Source organism: Anabrus simplex, chromosome 1 (genome assembly GCF_040414725.1).
Source record: "Anabrus simplex isolate iqAnaSimp1 chromosome 1, ASM4041472v1, whole genome shotgun sequence".
In the NCBI taxonomy this organism is placed as follows: domain Eukaryota; kingdom Metazoa; phylum Arthropoda; class Insecta; order Orthoptera; family Tettigoniidae; genus Anabrus; species Anabrus simplex.
Window position 1 is genome coordinate 390439229 of NC_090265.1, and position 22203 is coordinate 390461431.

At 40.5% G+C, this 22203-nt stretch overlaps 1 protein-coding gene across 2 annotated transcripts in view; it reads left to right on the plus strand.

The window, feature by feature from the left end:
• The window catches only part of LOC136866443 (uncharacterized), a 56933-nt gene extending 40209 nt beyond the window's left edge, over window positions 1-16724 (plus strand). For both annotated transcript variants that reach the window (XM_067143402.2, XM_067143393.2), the window contains exons 2-3: window positions 9726-10052; window positions 13925-16724. In XM_067143402.2, coding sequence (XP_066999503.2) covers window positions 9726-10052; window positions 13925-15121 — 1524 coding nt within the window. In that variant the 3' untranslated portion in view covers window positions 15122-16724. The remainder of the gene's footprint in view (window positions 1-9725; window positions 10053-13924) is intronic.
• The last annotated feature ends 5479 nt before the right edge of the window (window positions 16725-22203 follow it).

The window sequence follows — 22203 nt, forward strand, 5'->3', positions numbered from 1 at the left end:
CTTATCGGCCAAAGTTATGAGCTGAAACATAATCTTTATGAAGAGTTAACTAAAATGTAATAAATACCCATGATATTTATGCTCTGAAAATTTGAAGCAGGGTAAGGAGAAAGAACACTCATAATTATCTGCCTTCAAACCTAACCACAATATATTGCAGCCTACAGATGATTGCGAATTTCCTTCATATAACTAAAATTCTTTATTTTTCGCTATTTGTTTTACGTCGCATCGACACAGACAGGTATTTTTTCGACGATGGGATAAAAAAGGGATAGGACTGGGAAGGAAGCGACGGTGGACTTAAGTAAGTAACAGCCCGAGAATTTACTTACTGCTATCTCCCGAATGCAAGTTAAGAGCTACGTGGCTGAAATAGCGTTTCCACTTGCTCAAGGTATTGTTAGTGTACTTTTTCGCTCTATAGAAAGGTTTGTTTAAAAGTTTTAGTAGGCATTTTATCGTTTTTCTTTCATCAAAACACTTGACAACATTCGTGATGGTACTTCTCTTACCTGAAGTTGCTTTACCTAGGGTGAGGTGTTTACACCCTGAAGGGACTGAGACGACTGAGAAGTAGAGATTTGTGCAACTGAGGCCTGGAATCGAGAGGGTCAACTCCTTCGATTACGAATAGTGGGGTCGGTTCACACGAAGCCCCGAAACTTGGCGCATGCAGTATTACAAAGGAACGGACATAGTGAAGCGTGGAAATCCAACATGAAATATACGATGCATGTGTACTAATATAGTCGTTTCCCTCTGTGGATTTTTAAGTATGTTTTAGTATGAAGTATTGTTCATGAAGACGATGAACGTAATGCTATAACAGAAATACAGTGTGTCAAGTCAAAATTATTGGGATAAATGACCACAGGCCTCTATGATGTCAGGAAAACCGAGGTACTGTCAGTGAATGAATATGAATCTAGCGTTAGTAACACCATGAAACATAAACACGTTGAACGAAGCTTTAACAAACACTCAGTTGTCAACTACCATACATGTTTTTGCTTGCTATTTGCTTTACGTCGCACCGACACAGATAGGTCTTATGGCGACGATGGGACAGGAAAGGCCTATGAATGGGAAGGAAGTGGCCGTGGCCTTAATTAAGGTACAGTCCCAGCATTTTCCTGGTGTGAAAATGGGAAACCAAGGAAAAACCATCTTCAGGGCTGCCGACTGTGGGGTTTGAACCCACTATCTCCCGGATGCGAGCTCACAGCTGCACGCTCCTGACCGCACGGTCAACTCGTCCGGTACCGTACATGTTAGTGGCTATGTAGTCCGACTCGTTGGCTGAATGGTCAGCGTCCTGACCTTCGGTTCAGAGGCCCGGGTTCGATTCCCGGCCGGGTCGGGGATTTTAACCTTAATTGGTTAATTCCAATGGCCCAGGAGCTGGGCGTTTGTGCTGTCCCCAACATCCCTGCAACTCACACACCACACATAACACTATCTTCCACCACAATAACACGCAGTTACCTACATATGGCAGATGTCTCCCACCCTCATCGGAGGGTCTGCTTTACAAGGGCTGCACTCGGCTAGTAATAGCCATACGAAATTATTATTATAGTGGCTATGCAGCGTCCAGCGAATTCAGCCGTGACAGTGAACATCATGCGCCTGTTTCCCTAAATGAAGTTGGGCAAATGAAGGGTATGAATGATGTGTTTCACTAGGGTTAGTAAGGTGATTTAAAGCTACGGGTGATTCAAACAACAGTCATGAGCTAGACACCGATATACGGGGTTGGCTAGACTGATTTTCAGCGACTTCTCGCTTGTGAGTGTAGTGCTATCTATCGTCAGATGTATGAAGCTCATTTCGATTGTCTTATTTTCCTGTGTTTGCATCTGCTGATTATATCTTATATCTGTCCACTTCCAGAGTCGATACGCGGGCACGTGTTTCCGTGCCTGATTGTGCTAATAGGACGAGCTAGGAATTCATACATAACCTAGATGTTATTGTAGAGCAGAGTGGTTCAGTTTGTCTGATGAAGGCAGTACTGAGTCAATTTTTTCTTTTTTTCCCAGCTTTTCCCACACGTGTGGGGTCGCGGGTGTGAATTGCGTTGCACAGGTTGATTTGTCCCTGTTTTACGACTGGATGCCCTTCCTGACGACAACCCTATATGGAGGGATGTAATCGGTATTGCGTGTTTCTGTGGTGGTTGATAGTGGGGTATGTTGTCTGAATATGATGAGGAAAGCGTGTTGGGACGGACATATACACCCATTTCCTGAGCCAGAAGAATTAATCAGAAGCGATTAAAATCCCCGACCTCCCCGGGAATCGAACCCGGGGCCCTCTGAACCGAAGGCCGGTATGCTGACCATTCAGCCAACGAGTCGGATGGAGTCCATCTACAAAGTTTAAATTTTAAAGCTAAGTGCGAATACCTACCGACTGGGGTGTATAGGAACATCGTGAACATTGCTTGCTTGATCAACATTTAGAATAAATTGGAAATTTTATGTAATTATTGATGAATGAAATTTTCTCTAGAATAGTCCTTAAATCAGTACATCACTACTCGTGTTTCCTTATACTACATAAATTCTAAGAAAAATACTGAAATTAAACGAATATAATCGGCCGAGAAGCATTCCATGCATACGCGAACAAGATCATGATGTCATGTTGTCGTGCAGAGAGGGATTATTGTTTGTAAGTAAATCTAACTTTCGAAAAGGCAGTGGAACTTTGAACAATGACCAATGTAGTAGTCTTTCCAGCATATTATCATGTCTTCTTGAAACGTCTTGGATATTAAAAATTCCCAATAATCAAATGATCAGCCAGATTATCACGTCTTCAAAATAAGTATATGACCCGGCAAAAGATAGCATTAACTGTAAGAATCATCAGATGTCTAGCCTGGTAAGAGATGATGTGATACACCGATGCTCTCATGCCTTTGCGTATTACAGTAGACAGGGTATTAAGTCAATGCCAGTCGCGGACAAAAAATAGAATGATTGCTGACATGCTATGAAAATATGTCTCAGTGGAAAATAATTATAAACTCGATGTTAATATATTATTAATAGTCTGTTTAAGAATATAATACGCCGGCCCCGTGGTGTAGGGGTAGCGTGCCTGCCTCTCACTCGGAGGCCCCGCGTTCGATTCCCGGCCACGTCAGTGATTTTTACCTGTACCTGAGGGCTGGTTCGACGTCCACTCAGCCTACGTGATTAGAATTGAGGAGCTATCTGACGGTGAGATAGCGACCCCGGTCTAGAAAGCCAAGAATAACGGCCGAGAGGATTCGTCGTGCTGATCACACGACACCTCGTAATCTGCAGGCCTTCGAGCTGAGCAGTGGTCGCTTGGTAGGCCAAGGCCATTTAAGGGCTGTAGTGCCATGAGGGTTTGGGTTTGGTTTTTTAAGAATATAATAATGTTAGATGTTTCAACATTTTGGAACTTATAATCACATATATTATTAGAGGATACATATTCTGTTTTACCTTTGGGTTGTCCAGAATCATCTGAACATTTTAAGGTAAAAATGAATACAATTTTTTGTTTAGTATAACTATTCAGCAGAATATCTATATTTCTTGCATTACGTTATTGAATTAATTTTAGGCTCTTTTATTGATATCACGGGCGTATATAATAGAGTTGGTGGTGATGGTGTTGATAGTTATTGGTTCAGGGAGAAATACATCTAGGTAATCATTGACCTTAGCTCAATCAAGAGCCGGACAGAGTGGTTCAGCCAGTTAGAAGCACTAGGCTTCTGAGCCCAAGTTGCTAGGTTCAATCGCAGCTCAGTCCGGTGGTATTTGAAAGTGCTCAAATACGACAGCCTTATGCCGGTAGATTTACTGACACATAAAATAAGTTCTGCGCGACAAAACTTCGGTACCTCGACGCCTCTGAAAACCGTAAAAGTACTTAGTTTGACGTAAATTATTATTATTATTATTATTATTATTATTATTATTATTATTATTATTATTATTATTATTATTATTAAAACCATTATTCATCAAAATACATTTCTTTCATACGAGTTCTTAGTTCCAATTTAAGGCAATTTTGAAATCTCGGCTGTATAAAACTGGGCTGTCTTGAAGGTGATGGTGGTGATTATTATTTAAGGAGAAATACATTTGGTAGCATCCTCTAATAACAAGAAGGAGGAGATACTACCCTTTGATAAATAATGGTATCGGGGAAGGAGACGTTAGATAAGAAGAAATGAAAGTCTGGGACCTGGGACAAGTAATAGGAAGCAATTTTCACACCCATCTGTGGGTACTGTAGTCGCTAACATATGAGATCCCATTGAGAATACTCCCTTTAATCATCTTATATTACAAGAAGAGGATACCGTGGATTAATTCTGTGTCATCACTAAAGCCCGGATTACATGTAATATAAAAATGAGAAATATGTACATAAATATGTAGCTAAATTTGACAAAATATGTAGTTAAATATGCAATAAATAAAAAATATGTAACTTAATATCTAAGATTTACTTGATGTATTCTTGTTCACAGAAAAGGAGAGAAAACCGAAAAAGTTCAAACTGAAGATATTATTCAACCTCTTATTTTCATTTGGAGGCACAATTAATAACTAAATATTTTCTGCGGTCATCGAATGCCTTCTGTCTGCTAAGATAGTCTTATATATATATATAAAGACCTTTCAGCTTCACATGAAGTCACTGGTGTGTATTTCAAATTGCCCGGCAAAGAAATATTCAATTGCAGACTTGCTCAAGCAAGGAAGGTCCTGATCAAGAGAGAAGAAATTTGATCTCATCAAACACAAATATGCTTGTTAGAAAAGTGTTTCTGAAGACTTTTATGTAGTGTAGCCCTTTATGGAAGTAAAGCTTGGGGCAATAAGAGGTGCTTTTGACATATTACATTAAATCAAGGACTGGCGAAGGGATCACAAAGGAAGGGTCACTAAATCTGAGAAGAGAACAATGTGACAAAGTTTGTGCAAGGGAAGATTGATAGACACAGCTCGAGACACCCAAGACTTGTACCGTCAACATAGCTAAGGGATGTGATTCTTTGACAGAATACCTCACTTTAAATGTTAGATGTTAGAGACGTACAGGCTTTTTGAACTATTTTCAAGTGTTTAATTAAAAACTTAAAAATAGATATAAAATTAGTGAAAAAAGTTTCTTTCAAATGTGCTATATCCTTCAAAATATATTATTTATTATGCATCGAAATATGTAAAAATATGTAACTTCCTGAAATAATGATCCTTTCAGTGTGATTCGCCGACATTTTAGCTCTTCTTGTAGCTAAATATGTGGGAACAGAATATGTAATTACATATAATCCAGGCTCTAGCCATCACACACAGGAGGTGATTGGCTTAAAGACGGAGAAATGATTCTAGATATTTTTAATAAAAATATTACGTTTTTTTCATCCCGCTGACTACTACACAACACGAGCTTGGCGTGTCGGACTGAACCGGGATCGAATCTTTCTGGCCTTCTTCTCAATTACAAGGAGGTCGTCGTCTATGTGTTACGGGCAGATGCCCTTTCAGAAGCCAAGCCTCTGTGGAGGAATATATTCAATATAACGTATTTCTGTGGGGTTTGATAGAGCAGTGTGATGAACCAGCCCCGAGCAAGAGGAATAAGCTTGATGCGGCTAAAATTCCTAGGCCCGAACTAAAAATCGAACCCAAGACACTGACCATTCAGCCAAGGAACTGTCCTTCTTGAAAGCATTATTGAACTCATTAAAGTCTGCTGGTATCCAGATAGTTTCCTGATAAACCTGCTAAACTTGTCGCAGTGAAGTGGTGAATACATCCACAATATCTCCTGCCTGTCATAAAAGACGACGGGAAGAAGAATCCCAGGAGGTTCTCATCTTGGGGACGTGACTGTACGATCACGGGGTACCTTGTTGAGTCTGGCACTGCTTCCACTTGTGGTAGGCTCCTATTTACTTGGTAAACTCGTGTTCTCCACCGACACCGACCCAATGGTCTATGGAGTCCTTCATCTTCATGCCCATTCCATTCTTTTCCCGGTACCCTTGTTCTTTTTTTTTTTTTTTTTACAATTTGCTTTACGTCACACCGACAAAGATAGGTCTTATGGCGACGATGGGGTAGGAAAGGGCTAGTAATGGAAAGGAAGCGGCCGTGCCCTTAATTAAGGTGCAGCTCCAGCATTTGCCTGGTGTGAAAATAGGAAACTATGGAAAACCATCTGCAGGGCTGCCGACAGTGGAATTCGAACCCACTATCTCCCGAATGTAAAATCACAGCTGCGTGATCATAACCGCACGGCTAACTCGCTTGGGCCTTATTCTTCTAAGCGTCCGATTTCTTACATTTCCCCCTCCGATTACTGTTTAGAGAGGACGCTTACCCCGTCATCCTTTCTCGTAAAACAGTAACCACTACCATCTTAATGATTATAGCGTGTTGATTATTATTTAACGGACCCCCAATGATATGATGTTAATACATTTTTCCACAACCACGACGTAATGTTTTCATTTGAATATTTAACGCTATAGTGACACCAAATATGAATCAACGTTTGTTTATCTTTCTTCGAAGTAATGTCCTCAATGAAAAATAAGAAAGTAAATTCATTGCGAGCACGTAACTGCTCTCACAATAGGTATTTTAAGGCAGAAACAGGTTCCAAGAAGGACATTCCAGGAATAATTAATGAACAAGGGGAGTGTGTATGTGAGGATCTTCAAAAGGCAGAAGTATTCAGTCAGCAGTATGTAAAGATTGTTGGTTACAAGGATAATGTCCATATAGAGGAGGAGACAAATGCTAACGAAGTATTAAAATTTACATATGATAACAATGACATTTACAATAAGATACAAAAGTTTAAAACTAGAAAAGCGGCTGGAATTGATAAGATTTCTGGGGATATACTAAAGACAATGGATTGGGATATAGTACCATATCTGAAGTACTTATTTCATTATTGTTTGGTCGGAGGAGCTATACCAAATGAATGGAGAGTTGCTATAGTAGCCCCTGTGTATAAAGGAAAGGGTGATAGACATAAAGCTGAAAATTACAGGCCAGTCAGTTTGACATGCGTTGTATGTAAGCTTTGGGAAGGCATTCTTTCTGATCATGTTAGACATGCTTGCGAAATTAATAACTGGTTCGATAGAAGGTAGTTCGGTTTTAGGAAAGGTTATTCCACTGAAGATCAACTTGTAGGATTCCAGCAAGATATAGCAGATATCTTGGATTCTGGAGGTCAAATGGACTGTGTCGCGATTGACCTGTCTAAAGCATTTGATAGGGTGGACCATGGAAGACTACTGGAAAAAATGAGTGCAATTGACTAGACAAAAGAGTGACTGAATGGGTTCCTATATTTCTAGAAAATAGATCTCAGGGAATTAGAGTAGACGGAGCTTTATCTGATCCTGTAATAATTAAGAGGTTAATTCCTCAAGGCAGTATTATTGGACCTTTATGTTTTCTTATATGTATATACATGATATGAGTAAAAAATTGGAATCAGACGTATAGAGGTATAGAGTAATAATTAAGTTACAAGATTGTGGGCAACTGCAAAGGGACCTCGATAATGTTGTGAGATGGACACCAAGCAATGGTATGTTGATAAACGGGGTTAAAAGTCAGGTTGTGAGTTTCACAAATAGGAAAAGCCCTCTCAGTTTTAATTACTGCGTTGATGGGTTGAAAGTTGCTTTTGCGGATCATTGTAAGTATCTAAGTGTTAATATAAGGAAAGATCTTCACTGGGGTAATCACATAAATTGGATTGTAAAGGGTGTTTAGGGGTTGTAGTAAGGATGTAAAGGAGAGGGCATATAAATCTCTGGTAAGACCCCGACTACAGTATGGTTCCAGTATATGGGACCCTCACCTGGATTACCTGATTCAAGAACTGGACAAAATCCAAAGAAAAGCAGCTCGATTTGTTCTGGGTGATTTCGTACAAAAGAGTAGCGTCACAAAAATGTTGCAAAGTTTGAGCTGGGAAGACTTGGGAGAAAGGAGACGAGCTGCTCGACTAAGTGGTATGTTCCGAGCTGTCAGCGGAGAGATGGCGTGGAATGAAATTATTAGACGAATAAGTTTGAGTGGCGTATTTAAAAGTAGGAAAGATCACAATATTAAGTTGGAATTCAAGAAGACAAACTGGGGAAAATATTCACTTATAGGGATGGGAGGTAGGGACTGGAATAACTTACCAAGGGAGATGTTGAATACATTTCCAATTTCTTAGAAATAATTTAAGAAAATGCTAGGAAAACAACAGACAGGGAATCTGCTACCTGGGCGACTGCCCCAAATGCAAATCAGTATTGATTGATTGATTGATTTGATTGACTGTTAGACTAGAACTGATGAAACGTTGCGATTAACAAGGTCAGATATAGGATCTGTCATCAGTGATAAACTACTTGTAAACTGCTCAAATTCCGGAAGTTTCATTGGGCGCTACTAAGATGCAATCAGCCCGGATACACTATATTCGGAGCCTCCTCTTCTTAACCGTACAGAAAGCTTCAAGTGATTTTTCAATCAGAGAATTCTGAAGAGGTCATATGGCGAGAATATCTGGTGAATATGGTGGGCTTGATTGATTGAGTGTTTTGATCAGCTGCTCAGATGTCAATATCGAATCTCGTGACTTGTGAAACATACACCTGTGGAATATGTTATTTTACACCATTTTCAATTTCATTAGCCGATTCTGTAATTTGCTGTTCATCTGCCTGTTGCGACTTTATCCGAAATTTGGTAACCTCAAGTTTTCAAAGTCTAAGAGACCATTGGAATTTTGACTCAGTGGGTGTGTGCTTGTAAAGCATCAGTCCAATGTCACACGCGATGATAATTAACATTCATTTAATTGTTACAGCTTTTAAAAATGTCAGATTCCTTCAATTGTGCCCGAGATAGGAATTCGATCTCACCACCTTGAATGTAGAAGGTGAACATTAAACACAGTCAGCCGCTGAGAATTTTCTCCGACTGCTGGTCATTATCATGATAGGCTTCTCTCATGGTTCGATGAAGTCATGCCTGTATATTTGAATCTGGGCATATCTTTTAAGAAAACATTTTCTGTTGATTTTGTTGGCTGAACTGGTCGTAATTTACCAAAATATTTCTTACTGCGCACATCACTGATTTACCACGATCAAATTAAGAGAAATATCTTCTATTCTACTGTCCGATCAACAATGTGTGGAGGTTTTTCGTAATTTCCTACTTAGGTGTGTTGATTCCTCTAACATCGTATAATGCGACCTGTGAGATGTCTAGGAAAACAACACCCTCTCACTTTGCTAGTTCTGACTTCTTCTGATGACCATGTTTTGATGTATCTTTTCAAAATGAATATAGTCCACACTAGAATTGATATCCTGTTTATGAGAGGATTATTGTAGAGAGTATATTTGATATTTTATAACCGATATTCATCTCCCTTTCATGAGTATTTCACGTCCGTGATTGTTTTGCTTATTCTGCTCCCGATTCCGGGATCACATCCAGACTACATTGTTACTAAACTCGTGGTCGCCATTTCAACCGAGTTGATTCTAAATAAATAAATAAATAAATAAATAAATAAATAAATAAATAAATAAATAAATAAAATAAATAAATAAATAAATAAATAAATAAATAAATAAATAAATAAATCGTGCTCTGCTAGTAACACAAAGTGTTTGGTTGTTTCAGGCGAGCATCGTTCTTCTGGCTACGCTCTCGAAAGCACAGCAGGGTTATGGGCTATCTTACCCTCCACAGTTCTTCTACTTGGCACCCAGTGACGCTGCTGTAGTTCTGGCACAGCATGCGGGTACTTTAGTGCCGGAACCCACACGTAAAACTCTCCCAGTAGACGCCGAGGAAGGTGAGACGGCCCAGTTTCATTCCCAGGACGGCAAGGGACGTGCTGTGTTCGGCTACCTGTCTCCCGACCAGTCTCGAGTGGAGGAACGGAGCAGGGATGGCAGCGTGAGAGGAGCCTACAGTTATCTCGACCCGGACGGTCGAGCAGTCAAGGTATCTATTATTGTTTACTAATTAATACCCAATACAATTTTTTGTTGTCATAACCTCAACAGGTTCCGTGGATTATTTCAGTGCCCCCGCTCACATGGAGCGGCTGGCTTGGAGGTGGAAAAATTACTCAAGGTATCAGGTGTAAGCATAAATGTTTTCCGGTTTCACTAAGAGATGGCGCCAGCGAACATTAAGCAGCGTATGGATTTGACACATACGTCAGTTTGTTCGTCTGACATTAATCTACCAACTAGTGTCTGTGTTGTATCGTTCAGTGATCATGTCGACCTCTGTGCCTGAAAAAGACTTTTGTAGCACGCATTGCTTTTCTTATTTAATCAAAAGAAAAAGGCTGTGGAAAGTCATAGTTTGCTGGTAAAAACATATGGTGAACACGCTCCATTGATTAGAATATGTGATACATGGTTTCGACAATTTAAACGTGGTGATTTCGATGTGAAAGACAGTGCGCGCTCTGGCAGACGACAAAAGTTAATGCACAACGGTATCGCAAAAAAATATTAATTTAAATCACGCATTGATCGAAAGACGACCAGAATGGGCCAAACGACATGACAAAGTGATTTTGTTACACGACAATGAACCGTCTCACACAGCAAAACCAGTGAAAGACACCTTGAAATCGCTTGGATGGAGCATCCTTCCGCACCCGCCGTACTGCCCCGATCTGGCGCCATCTGACTATCACCTCTTCGCATCAATGGGGCACGCGCTCTCAGAGCAACACTTCAGCAATTTCGAGATAGTTGGGAAGTGGCTCGAGGAATGGTTTGCCGCAAAAGATAAGCAGTTTTTCTCGCATGGTATTCATAACTTACAAGCCGATGGCCAATATTTTAATAAACATAAAATTAATTTCCCTTGCAAAATTACGTGTTTTCTTTACCACAAATACCGGCAAAAAAGTATGCATATACTTGGTACAGTAGTTCTGGTAGTGTTTCAAGAGCCCGTATTTCTAAGCACGAATAGGTTTGTATGCAAACTTATTTAAGCAAGCTGCAAGTGTATTCTTACCTGAACAATGGTTCTGCAGTGAGATTTGTATAAATATTAGGAATACGACCTATCAGAACACCTACAATTCATACAACTTACCTACGGAACTTCAGAAAGGGATGGATGCAACTTGCTACTTGCTTAAGGAAGTTTGCATACTAACCTACAACAATCATATCTGGTAAACCTGAGCTCGAAGCTGCCAGGTTTTTAACTGAGTATTGAGCTTAACAGCACTCCAGATCACACGTCTTTTTTTTTTTGGTGTGGTATACCTTGTGTGGGTACAGTCCTGCAGACGCCACTAACCGGGTTATCGTCTGATAAGTTTGCATCTATACCAGAGATGCTCAGCTGGGCGCCTGTTGAGGCTAGCTCAGTGCGGCGAGGCTGACGTGACGTAAATGTGGGCAGTTTACGTAGCAAGCATACGTCACAGTGAAGCGAGAGAGCGAACGCTCTTTACAGGGAAGGGAACAGTGACGTTCGATTGTCATTACGTTAGTTGCTTTACGTCGCACTGACGCAGATAGGTCTTATGGCGACAATGGGACAGGAAAGGGCTAGGAGTGGGAAGGAAGCGGCCGTGGCCTTAATTAAGGTACAGCCCCAGCATTTGCCTGGTGTGAAAATGGGAAACCACGGAAAACCATTTTCAGGGCTGCCGACAGTGGGGTTCGAACCTACTATCTCCCGAATACTGGATACTGGCCGCACTTAAGCGACTGCAGCTATCGAGCTCGGTGTCTCCCAGTTGTTAACATCAACGTGGCACATCCTCATGTTAGCCTTAATTACATCGAAGTACAACAACATTGTAAGTGTACCTACCGAGTAGATAAATGACCTAACTGAAGTTATTCCCGGTAAGCATGATTGGATTGTTGGTGAGTTTATCAGATAATTAAAACCCAAGTAACCACAAGCCACAGATTATCCATCTTAAGTCTGTATTATATTAGAAATGCTTCTAAGAAAACTAAAGTTATCTCTGTACAGGCCATGAAGGCCCTTGGAGGGGTGGAAGGTAAAGGCTTCCACTATCCGTAACCTCGGCACTTGATGGGGTTGAGTGGTTAGCTCTATTCCCGGCCGCCTTTGCCCCCAGGAATTAACCTGGTACTCATTTTTGGTGTAGGCTGGGTGAACCTCAGGGCCATGTGCACCTCCGAAAGTGGAAATCTCTTTTCTTACATTTTCCGACTTCCTGACGGGGATTCGAACCCACGTTCTTCCGGGCAAACAAATGCTTCGAAAGCACCCCTTAAAATTTAATATACCGGGCGAGTTGGCCGTGCGCGTAGAGGCGCGAGGCTGTGAGCTTGCATCCGGGAGATAGTACGTTCGAATCCCACTATCGGCAGCCCTGAAAATGGTTTTCCGAGGTTTCCCATTTTCACACCAGGCAAATGCTGGGGCTGTACCTTAATTAAGGCCACGGCCGCTTCCTTCAAACTCCTAGGCCTTTCCTATCCCATCGTCGCCATAAGACCTATCTGTGTCGGTGCGACGTAAAGCCCCCTAGCAAAAAAAAAATAGTGAAAATTGTAATTCATTACGTACATTACACAAATATTTGAGGCTGTAGGCCTAATTCTTTATTATATCCGGTCAAAATGCATAAACTGCAATGAACATTAATAACTTAATTATTACAACGCAAATTGAAAATGACGAGGATTTATGCCCTCTTTCTTTCATTATTATCTGCCTCCATTTCAAACTCGTGTATCGCCGTAGTGATCGAGAGTGACTGGAAGAACTTTGCCCAACCTTGACGGCTTGTGACGTAATCAAAACGTCACTGGCTGAATAGCATACGCTCATGGCCTGCTTACAGTGCTGGGCACCCGCGGGACGAAATGGACTCTGGTCTATCATGTTCGTCGGCTAAACAGAAGCGTGATTATTTGTAAACGCAATTCCTCAATCTAGCGACAGAGTTCAATCTCCCATTGCAGCCTGGAAGCCTTCAGAGATGGCGACGAATACGGAAACTATAATGTAATAAATGCCAAACTGTTGGAGAAGATAATGGACAACGTGGTTATGTTATCTTTTTTAAAAATTTGCTTTACGTGGGCACCGGCACAGATAGGCATTATGTCGGCAGTGGGACAGGAAAGGGCTAGGAGTGGGAAGGAAGTGACCGTGGCCTTAATTAAGGTACAGCCCAAGCATTTGCTGGCGTGAAAATGGGAAGCCACGGAAAACCATCTTCAGGGCTGCTTACAGTAGGTTTCGAACCCACTATCTGCCGGATGCAAGCTCACAGCTGCGCACCCGTAACCGCACGGCCAACTCGCCCGGTGGTACTGACGCAGACAGTCACTCATGGATATCCATATGAGATAACGGTTCTCTCTAATAATTTGTCAGTGTCGGACATCCAGAATGACCTCTCCGTGCAATTTGTGCGTATTTAAACTAGTCTCTGCTCATTCTCTACACAAAAGAGACACTGCACCCTCGTGCAGTTTACTACAACGACGCATCGCACTCTCACATGTCAACAATGTGATTTCTTTCAGAGCCACTAATTTACTGTGCGTGACAACCTTAAAATAGCTTAAACAGACCACTGATAAATAAGTACTGACAGTTTGATAAAAACTCACGACATATTAAACCGATTTTGACTATTTCGTGCTATTGACTTGGATGTTGCCAATATCTAGGTCAGATAGAAGATACTCTAATAATACTGAGGTGAAGACCAAACTGGCTTGACTTGAAATAGGATTTTCGCTGAAAACAAATTGTATTGTGTGCTAGTGATTTATTTGTAGTATGTGTTTCATTCAATTCTTTACCAATGACACATTACAATATGTTTTATGTCGCTCTTTTAGGTGCAGTACTGGGACAATGGTGCTGGATTCCATTCAGCGGGAAATAATCTACCCTCAGTGCTACTCGGACTACCTCAGCCCATCCAGGATACACCAGAGGTACAATTGGCTAAGGAACAACACTTACATTTTTATCAGCAGACCTTATTGCATCACCAGCAGCAGTTGGAAGCAGCAGGACACAAAGAAGACGAGTTCTCCTCAAACGAATCAGCACACCAACCAAAGCCCGACATCCCTCAAAGTGGCGAAGCAGGCGCGAACAATGCATCCGTTCAGCAGTTCTTACTTGAACAGAAGAAACATCAGGAGCAGCAACTGAAACAGCTTGAGGCTTTAGGCACATTGTATGATAATGCATTAACACAGCAGTCTCTGGTTCAAAGCCCTCAACACAACACCGGTACGTTATCTGACAGTGTGGTGGTTGAGAGCGATAACAGTAATGTACAAGAAGATGATGGTACTGAACTTATCAGGTATCCAAATCTCGACAAGTTTCCTCAGAATCTTTACGACCCAACTCAAATTCATGACGCTAACAGGGATGCTGTTATTGTTGAAAGCTCTGATAGTGTTGGTGGAGAAACCAACAGCTTGAGGACTGGAAAAAGTACCAATATTGATTTGGTAGATAGTGATAAAGAAGCCTCATCCAATGTTGCACAAAGTGTGGAGAACAGCAAAGAGGAAGACAAAACTGCTGAAAGGACCTTTGAAAAAATGGAGGATAAAAATATTCTAGCAAAAGGAGAAAATAAAATAGAACCAGTTAAAAACCAAGGATTCTTCTACAGCTTTCAGCATCCAATTCCCATTTACGTTCAAGTGAAAACTATCACAGAAGATGAGGATAAAGGTAAATCAGGAAACGTACCGGCTGAGTCTCTGAGTCATTCACAACAGGCGGCTTACTTTGGTGCTATCCCCGTGGCTGCAGTGCATGATTTCCAGGTCCCTCCATGGCAGAGAGAGTCCTTTAAAAATGCTGGTCTGCCCCTATACACCGCTCCCATACCAGAGCGTAATCCAGAAACTAACAGGCCGTTCACGTACTCGCAGAAAGCCCATTACTTTGGGGCCATTCCTGTAGCAGCCGTTCATGACCAGCAAGTGCATCCTAAGCAGCAGGGCTCCTTTCCTGATCACCAGACTTCCCCACTTTACATCGAGACCAGCGTAGAGGACAATAAATAAGATGAGCAATAGACTATTATCTGTGCCTCCATAAGTCAAACGAATGTGATATGTTAAAAATTCAAACGCTTTTGCCGATTGATGTAAACAAGCGAGAGGTATTTGGAGTGTTTTCCGGAAAATGCGACCCATGCACTGGTTTTCCGATAGTATCCTATAGCGAAAGGCATGCGGCAGCTACCAACGAGCGGCAGCATGACAGCTGACGAGATTCAAGCCCACATCATACATGTAAGAGTAGAATAACAAATTCATGATATAACAATGTTTTTCTTCATCTACATTATTGTAATAGTTTAGATATGAATATTCACAATAATGATTTCAAATAACATTACGATCGGGTAACAACAACATAACCCGTTCTAGCAATATACAGTACTCTATACTACTATGGTCCTGATATTAAAAGAAGCGTTCTGACAACTAGCGCAGAAAGGAAGATCTACTGTAGTGCCGTTGGTGAAACGTGAAAAGTATGGCAATTCCAAGCAATTCCAAGTGGACGGCAGACTCGTCTCCATGGCGACTGCAGTGGGCCCGCCCATATTTCGATGGCTACTATACCACTACTCCCTTCTATCTAGCCAGGTAGGCAGTAAACGGACTCTCCCTTCGCTAGCTGTCAGAATGCTTCCTTTAATATTAGGACTATAAAGCAGATTTAACTAATTGCAAAGAATTATAGAGAAAGTGGAAGTACTGATATTTTGTTAACTTCCATTACGGCCCAGTAACTCTCCTTTCCTCTCCTCCTAAATACCTAAAAACGTAAAGCGAAAGGTATAGTTCTGTCAAACTTCTTGCACGTGGTCTGACCTACGTTAGACGTTGATGCACAGTTATTGCGAAGTACTTTCCCGGCTGAAGGCGAACTTCCTAGATGCTGGTCCCTCGCTTGCCGCGCGCTGTTCTTTAGTGCTTCTACCATTTGCTGGGTTATGCATCCATGTTAGACGCTGATGGGTCAAGCCATCTCCCGCGACGAGATAGGAGAAGTCTACCTGATTCCGTCAGCGTGACTATGTTCAGTATGGAAGGCATTTTGTTGGAGTGTATCAGATGTACTTGGGCTATTGTTTTCCGTTTGGGCAGCAGTAACATGCAGCGTGCTCGCCACCAGATGTTCACCTTTCCGCGCGACCAAAAATCCCAGCAACTAACAGCAGCGAGTTGCATTTCCTGGAAAACACCCTGTAAATTTCCTACGTTTAGACTATTACGAATTACATAGAAGAAACTTCAGTGACGTGGGATACGTTATAACAAAATTATACGTTTATTTCAAAATTTCCCGCAAACGATTTTGTTATTATTATTATAGTAGCTTATTCATGGCAAAAATGGATTACAAGTAGATCACCTTCATTTCTTCAATTACCGAATGAAATTACACTAGGTTTGAAATCTTGTCGAAAAGGAAAACTGGTGATAACAAACCTCACCGGTGGCAAAACGTAAACCTGCACCTTAATTTGATACCTATTATTTGTCGTGGATTGCATACATTTGTATGGTGTTCATTTGTGTTACTGTACAGTGCTTGATGATGTGAATTTGTCAATAAATGGACTGGACAGTGTTTACATTTTCTATAAAACAATTACTTTGTCTTATTTATTGAGCATAAGTGGATGCAATGAAGTATGCTTGTTTTCAATATCTGATGACTAGAGCTGGGATTTTTATGTAGTATCAAGTGGCATAATATGTACATAAATATGTAACAAAAAGCACCAAAATATGTAGAATGGGCAAAATATGTAATATCATATAATTAATATAAACTTACTTTTTTGACAGTTACAACACACTGAATACGCTTTATATTACATTTTGCAGCACAGTGAACAATTAAGTATTTTTCAATGTTCTTTGGAGTCATATTATATGAATATATCACACAGACATTCAATAGAAACTTATTATTTTCAACACTCAAAGCACGTTTATTCCTTAAATTTTGTAGCACAGTGAACTATTAAGTATTTTTCGATGTTCCCTGCGGTCATGGAAAGGCGTTTGTCACTTGGGATGTTCTTGTATGCAGAGAAAGATCTTTCAGCATCACATAATGTAAGTTGAGCAAATTTTAGGAGAGGAATTTTTGCTGGAGAAATGTCCTCGGGAGGATCAACGTCACCTCCATTTAGAATTCGGCACACACTGTGAAATGTTGAATAACCAGGATTTCTCTTCAACACGTTTTGCAATTTACTCAATACACTTGCACCAGTTTCCCCATGCACAGCACTTAGTTTTTCAATAGCATCCTCTGTGATGGCAATAGAATCTTGTAGTGACAGTCCTGATGTTTCTAGACGTTTGATGGTTTCTGGAAGCCAGCAGAAGTTGCCCCTGATGTAGGTGACTGAGGAGACCACTTTGAAGTCACTAAAGGCAGTTCGTGTTTCACTAATACATACAGCATTTTCAGGATCAAGAGAATCTCCCACGGTCTTTTAGCATCTAGATGCTGACTATAGAATTTAACACGCAAGAGTTTGCACCCGCGGCAATTTGCCGCACTTTTAAATATTTGTTAATAATTTCGTTGCTAGCCGCTGTAGGGCGTAGGGCTCTCGTTTCATCCCTTCCCTCCCTCTCTCTCGCCTGACGTTGATTATCGTCAGTGAATTGCCTGCTGCGTTCCGGAGTAGTTTAAGTTTTCTTTCACTCTCGCATCTGCCACGGCGTACTGCCTTCACGTGACCCCTCGCGTAGTGCATTCTTACATGACTGCATTTCCAAGAAAGTTTCTTAAGTAAAGTTCATGAGGTTTATGGTGGCTTTCAGTGAAGTGTGGTGCTGTAGTTTTATCTTCAATTGTGACCAAATCATTCACTGAAATGTACAAATGGAAACGTTGCGGCAATTTGCTCACGTGCGACCTCTCGTGCTCTTTTAAAACTCTCGTAACTTTACCAGATTTTGCGAAAAAATTCATTAATTTTTGTACATTGAGAAATTATTGTTACTGGGTAATTATGTTAGTACTAGTCGAAATGCAGTTACACAGGGTACATATTAATATTTTTATCAGAGCATTCACCGCCAAAGGAAAACAGCAGCTCATTAAAATATGAAGCGTGAGCAATTTGCCTTCGCGCGACCTCTCGCGTTCTAAAACGGGTGACCTCTCGCGTGTTAACTGCTTCTATCCATGTCCCCCCACCTCGTTAACACTGGTTCTGGCAGCAGTGGTATCTCTGGCAATTGCTGTTTGTAAGATAGCACTCGTTGAGCTTTTAGAAAAACTTTTTTGTTGCTGAAATTAATCTATTCACTTGTGGAAACTTATCTCTAATATCTTCGGCAACACGTTGCAGTCCATGAGCCAAGTATGTTAAATGGAACATATTGGGACAAAACACCTTCAAAGCAGTTGCAGCCTTAAACATACATGCTGCAGCATCAGAATACATCACTAATACCTTTTCCTTTTTCATCTCAGCCAGTCACAGAGCTCTTAATCCATCATTCACAAATCTCGCAAATAGTTGGGTGATTTGTATAGTCTAGCTCTTTAAAGTAGATCAAACATGGTTTTGAGGCGCTGTCAGGTTGTAGCTTCCCCACCACAAGATTTGCAATAAATCTACCCTTAGCATCTGTTGTTTCATCAATAGCAACCCATATGAAAGAATTTCCTATATGCTGTCTTATTTTGTGCATTACCTCGTCGTAGCAGACTTGAAGATAATTCTTGCGTAGTGTTGATTGGTTAGGAACATGTTGCTTGCAGTATTTTTCCAGAAAAGATGTGTGAATTCAGGCACTTCAAGTTTATACCATGGAATATTGGCTGCAATCATTGCACTGCATAAATCTTTATAAAAAGGGTCACTTGAAGGTGGAGGCTGCATTTGTGTTAAAAGGATTTGTTTCTTTTGTAGACCTAACTGTTGGTTTTTTCTATGCAGAGCACTTCGTGCATGTTGCTCAAGCTGGGATTTCATGGAACATGAGATATGTTTGTTGCATACTTGGCAAATCACTACTTTGCCATCAGTTGCAAATGACTCGTCAACTGCAGTCCATGATTTTAACTTTAAAGCCAGCGAGGACGCTACTGGTGCCATATTGACTCTAGAGGAAACTGATGTTCATGAACTATGTTCTTCAGCTGTTCAAAAGAAACTAAAACCTAATTGTGACATTTCAAAGGAAGACAGCTCTAGCAACAGATTTGGAAATTCCTAAGCACATAACAAAGAGGTCACAGAAATGCGCTTAAAAAATATTCCTGGAAACTCCAACATGAAAGTGGCTAGTTGTAAAGCAATTAACTCTAAAAGGGATGAAAGATTTAAGAATCACACATGTAAAGTAACAGTTTTCTTGCAGCTAATTGGAACCATTAGAATAACCTTCGATGCACCTATCATCCTCTCAAATACCTGTCACTCATAATTACCTAATCCCCCTGTTGAGAGAACAGACAAGAGCCCCACATTAAGTGTGAAACTTCAATTCAGCAATTTATTATATATGAAAACAGGAAAACTCTAAAATATGTAATTTTATGTAATATCACTAAGAATATGTAGAATGCCCACAAATATAAAAAAATATGTAAAATGAAATTCGGTAATAATAACCCTAATATAGTGTTTTGTGAACATATGACTTTTCCCAGCACCTAAATAGCAAGGAACAAAATATGTAATTACATAGAAATCCCAGCTCTACTGATGACTTTTAACGCCTTGCTACCTCATCCTTTAAACCTTTGTTACCTGACGGTACTTTCAAGTGCCATTTACGTCTGCCTCCATAGTGTAATGGTTAGTGCTGTTAGCTGCCGTCCAAGGAGCCCCGGATTCGATTCAGTGAATTGCCAGAAATTTAAGTTCGGTGGGAGGGCTGGTATGTGATTAAAATGGTACACGCAGCTCACCTCCATTGGAGGTGTGCCTGAAAAGAGCTGCGCCACCTAGGGACGGGGACACGAGCTTACTTAGTGTCACTTGGACTCTTTAAATTTATAAAATCTATATAATGAAGTTGTAGGGGGACCGCTGTCTGTAATTCCGTTCATTTTGCATGTTTTCAGATACTTATTCATTTTAGGGCAACTCACGATCTTACCAGTGGTTTTTAGCTTTCACTGTCACGGTGAAGAGGTTGGATAGATCTCGACCAAACTTCACATATAGAGTATACTCACCCAGCAGCAGGTCTTGATATATTTATGATCTAAAAATTACGGAATAGTCTGGGTGTTTATACAGATATCAAACGAGTTATTTGATATTTTCTTATACACTACTAGGAAATGTATGCGTGCTTCGTTACGGTATTCTACCTTGTAATTTCTACGTAAATAATTATACACGCAGTGAGTAAGAATATATTAAATTACATGTCTCTTAGCGCTATCCGAGAAACACCACGGGGAAGACCCTAGACGTTGTTTCCGACGTAAGGTGCTCGTTGGGGACTTTGGTGGTAATGGTAGGCCACGTTTCATACTGCCATTCACAATCGAGTTTCAGAGTTTCTACTATAACTGCAAGCTCATTTACCTACTGCGATTCACAATCAAGATTGGGAGTTTTTATTATAAAGACAGGCCCTTTTTCTTAACGCCATGCAAATTCGAGTTGGAGAGATTTGATTATAATCGAGAAATGCAGCTCTATCTAACGTATAAGGGATCGAGATACAACAAAAAGTCATAGGACCAAAGTTGTTGATCTCTCCAAATTGAGCGACGATTGTGCTATCTGTTTTGTGATACGACTTACTGATCAGATAATCATTATACAGAAACGACGACCTGCACCGTCATTGAAATTGTCTTCATATTTCGATTTTCTAGGGCCTAAAAGTTACAGATTTTAACAGCTTGGAATTATTAGGGAATAGCACTCGCATACATACGGAGAAATGAAGTGAGAAATTAATACTGTTAGGAAAGTCGACATTGATTGAAAATAGGATAACTGAGGAGAGCCGGATAGGACAAGTATGTAAAACCAAGTGGATGTATTGGATGAATGAAATGCCCTCACTAAATTCTGATTATATGAGTTATAGATTTAAGAAAGCGGTAACTGAGGAAACATTTATGCGCAGTGAAGAGGCAGCAAATTAAATCAGAAAACACAAGTAGAAGAGAAATACAGTAAAAATGTCAGAAAACAATTTACGGTGTGAATTAATTAGCTACACTGGCGGCACTCTTGAAATATTAACAGCCACCATTAGTGTTATTCGAAGACGATTGTAACCTCCAACGGCATTCCTCAAATATCCCGCAGAATGGCAGCCTGACGTCTCTCTCGCCTTCTACCCAAGGGACAACCATGAGTTTACAGGAATGATGACGAAAATGGCACTACGTTTCTTCTCTGCTGGCAATCAGCCAGAGACGTTGCCAAGGAAACCGGTGGGTACGCTGTCGGTCTGCGAGGGTGTCCGTCATCCAAGACAGAAAATACTAATTTTCTCCGTCATTTGAAGAGTAAGCGAAATTATGAATATAAAAGAAAGTTGTTTAATATAAAGGAATGTTTCATGTATAGTCTAAGGATTTCACAGAAAATCAGTGGTATAAGAGAAAATTGAAAAAGCCTGTTCTGATTTTCCTATAAACCCCCAGTACGTTCAGTGATTTTTTAATCAGACGCATATTTAAACCTGCTCCTGAATTAAGAAAGAAAGTCCATGAGAACAATTTTTGTTAACTTAATTTTCCTATGCGAATATGCAGAAGAAAATTAAATGTACCGTACCGCACTGTAGGAATGTACGTATGCTTCACGAATTTACGCACTCCTACAGTATAATGTATTTGACTGAATTTTCCTACACCTTATCATAGCAAATTAAACACAACGAAAAATGTTCAAATAGACAGCATATCCATATACCGCTGGGAGGCGTGACAAGTCTTAAAGATAATGATGGACGGGATGAGTATTATGAGATAGGCGGTACTGGTCGCGCTGGGGCGATTTGTATTTTCACAGACTGTAAATTGTTATTGTAGGAATATATCGACCTTGACATCATACTGAAATCAATTCAGACCAGAGTTAAATGTTTAATTTATTTATGAATTGACATACAGTATA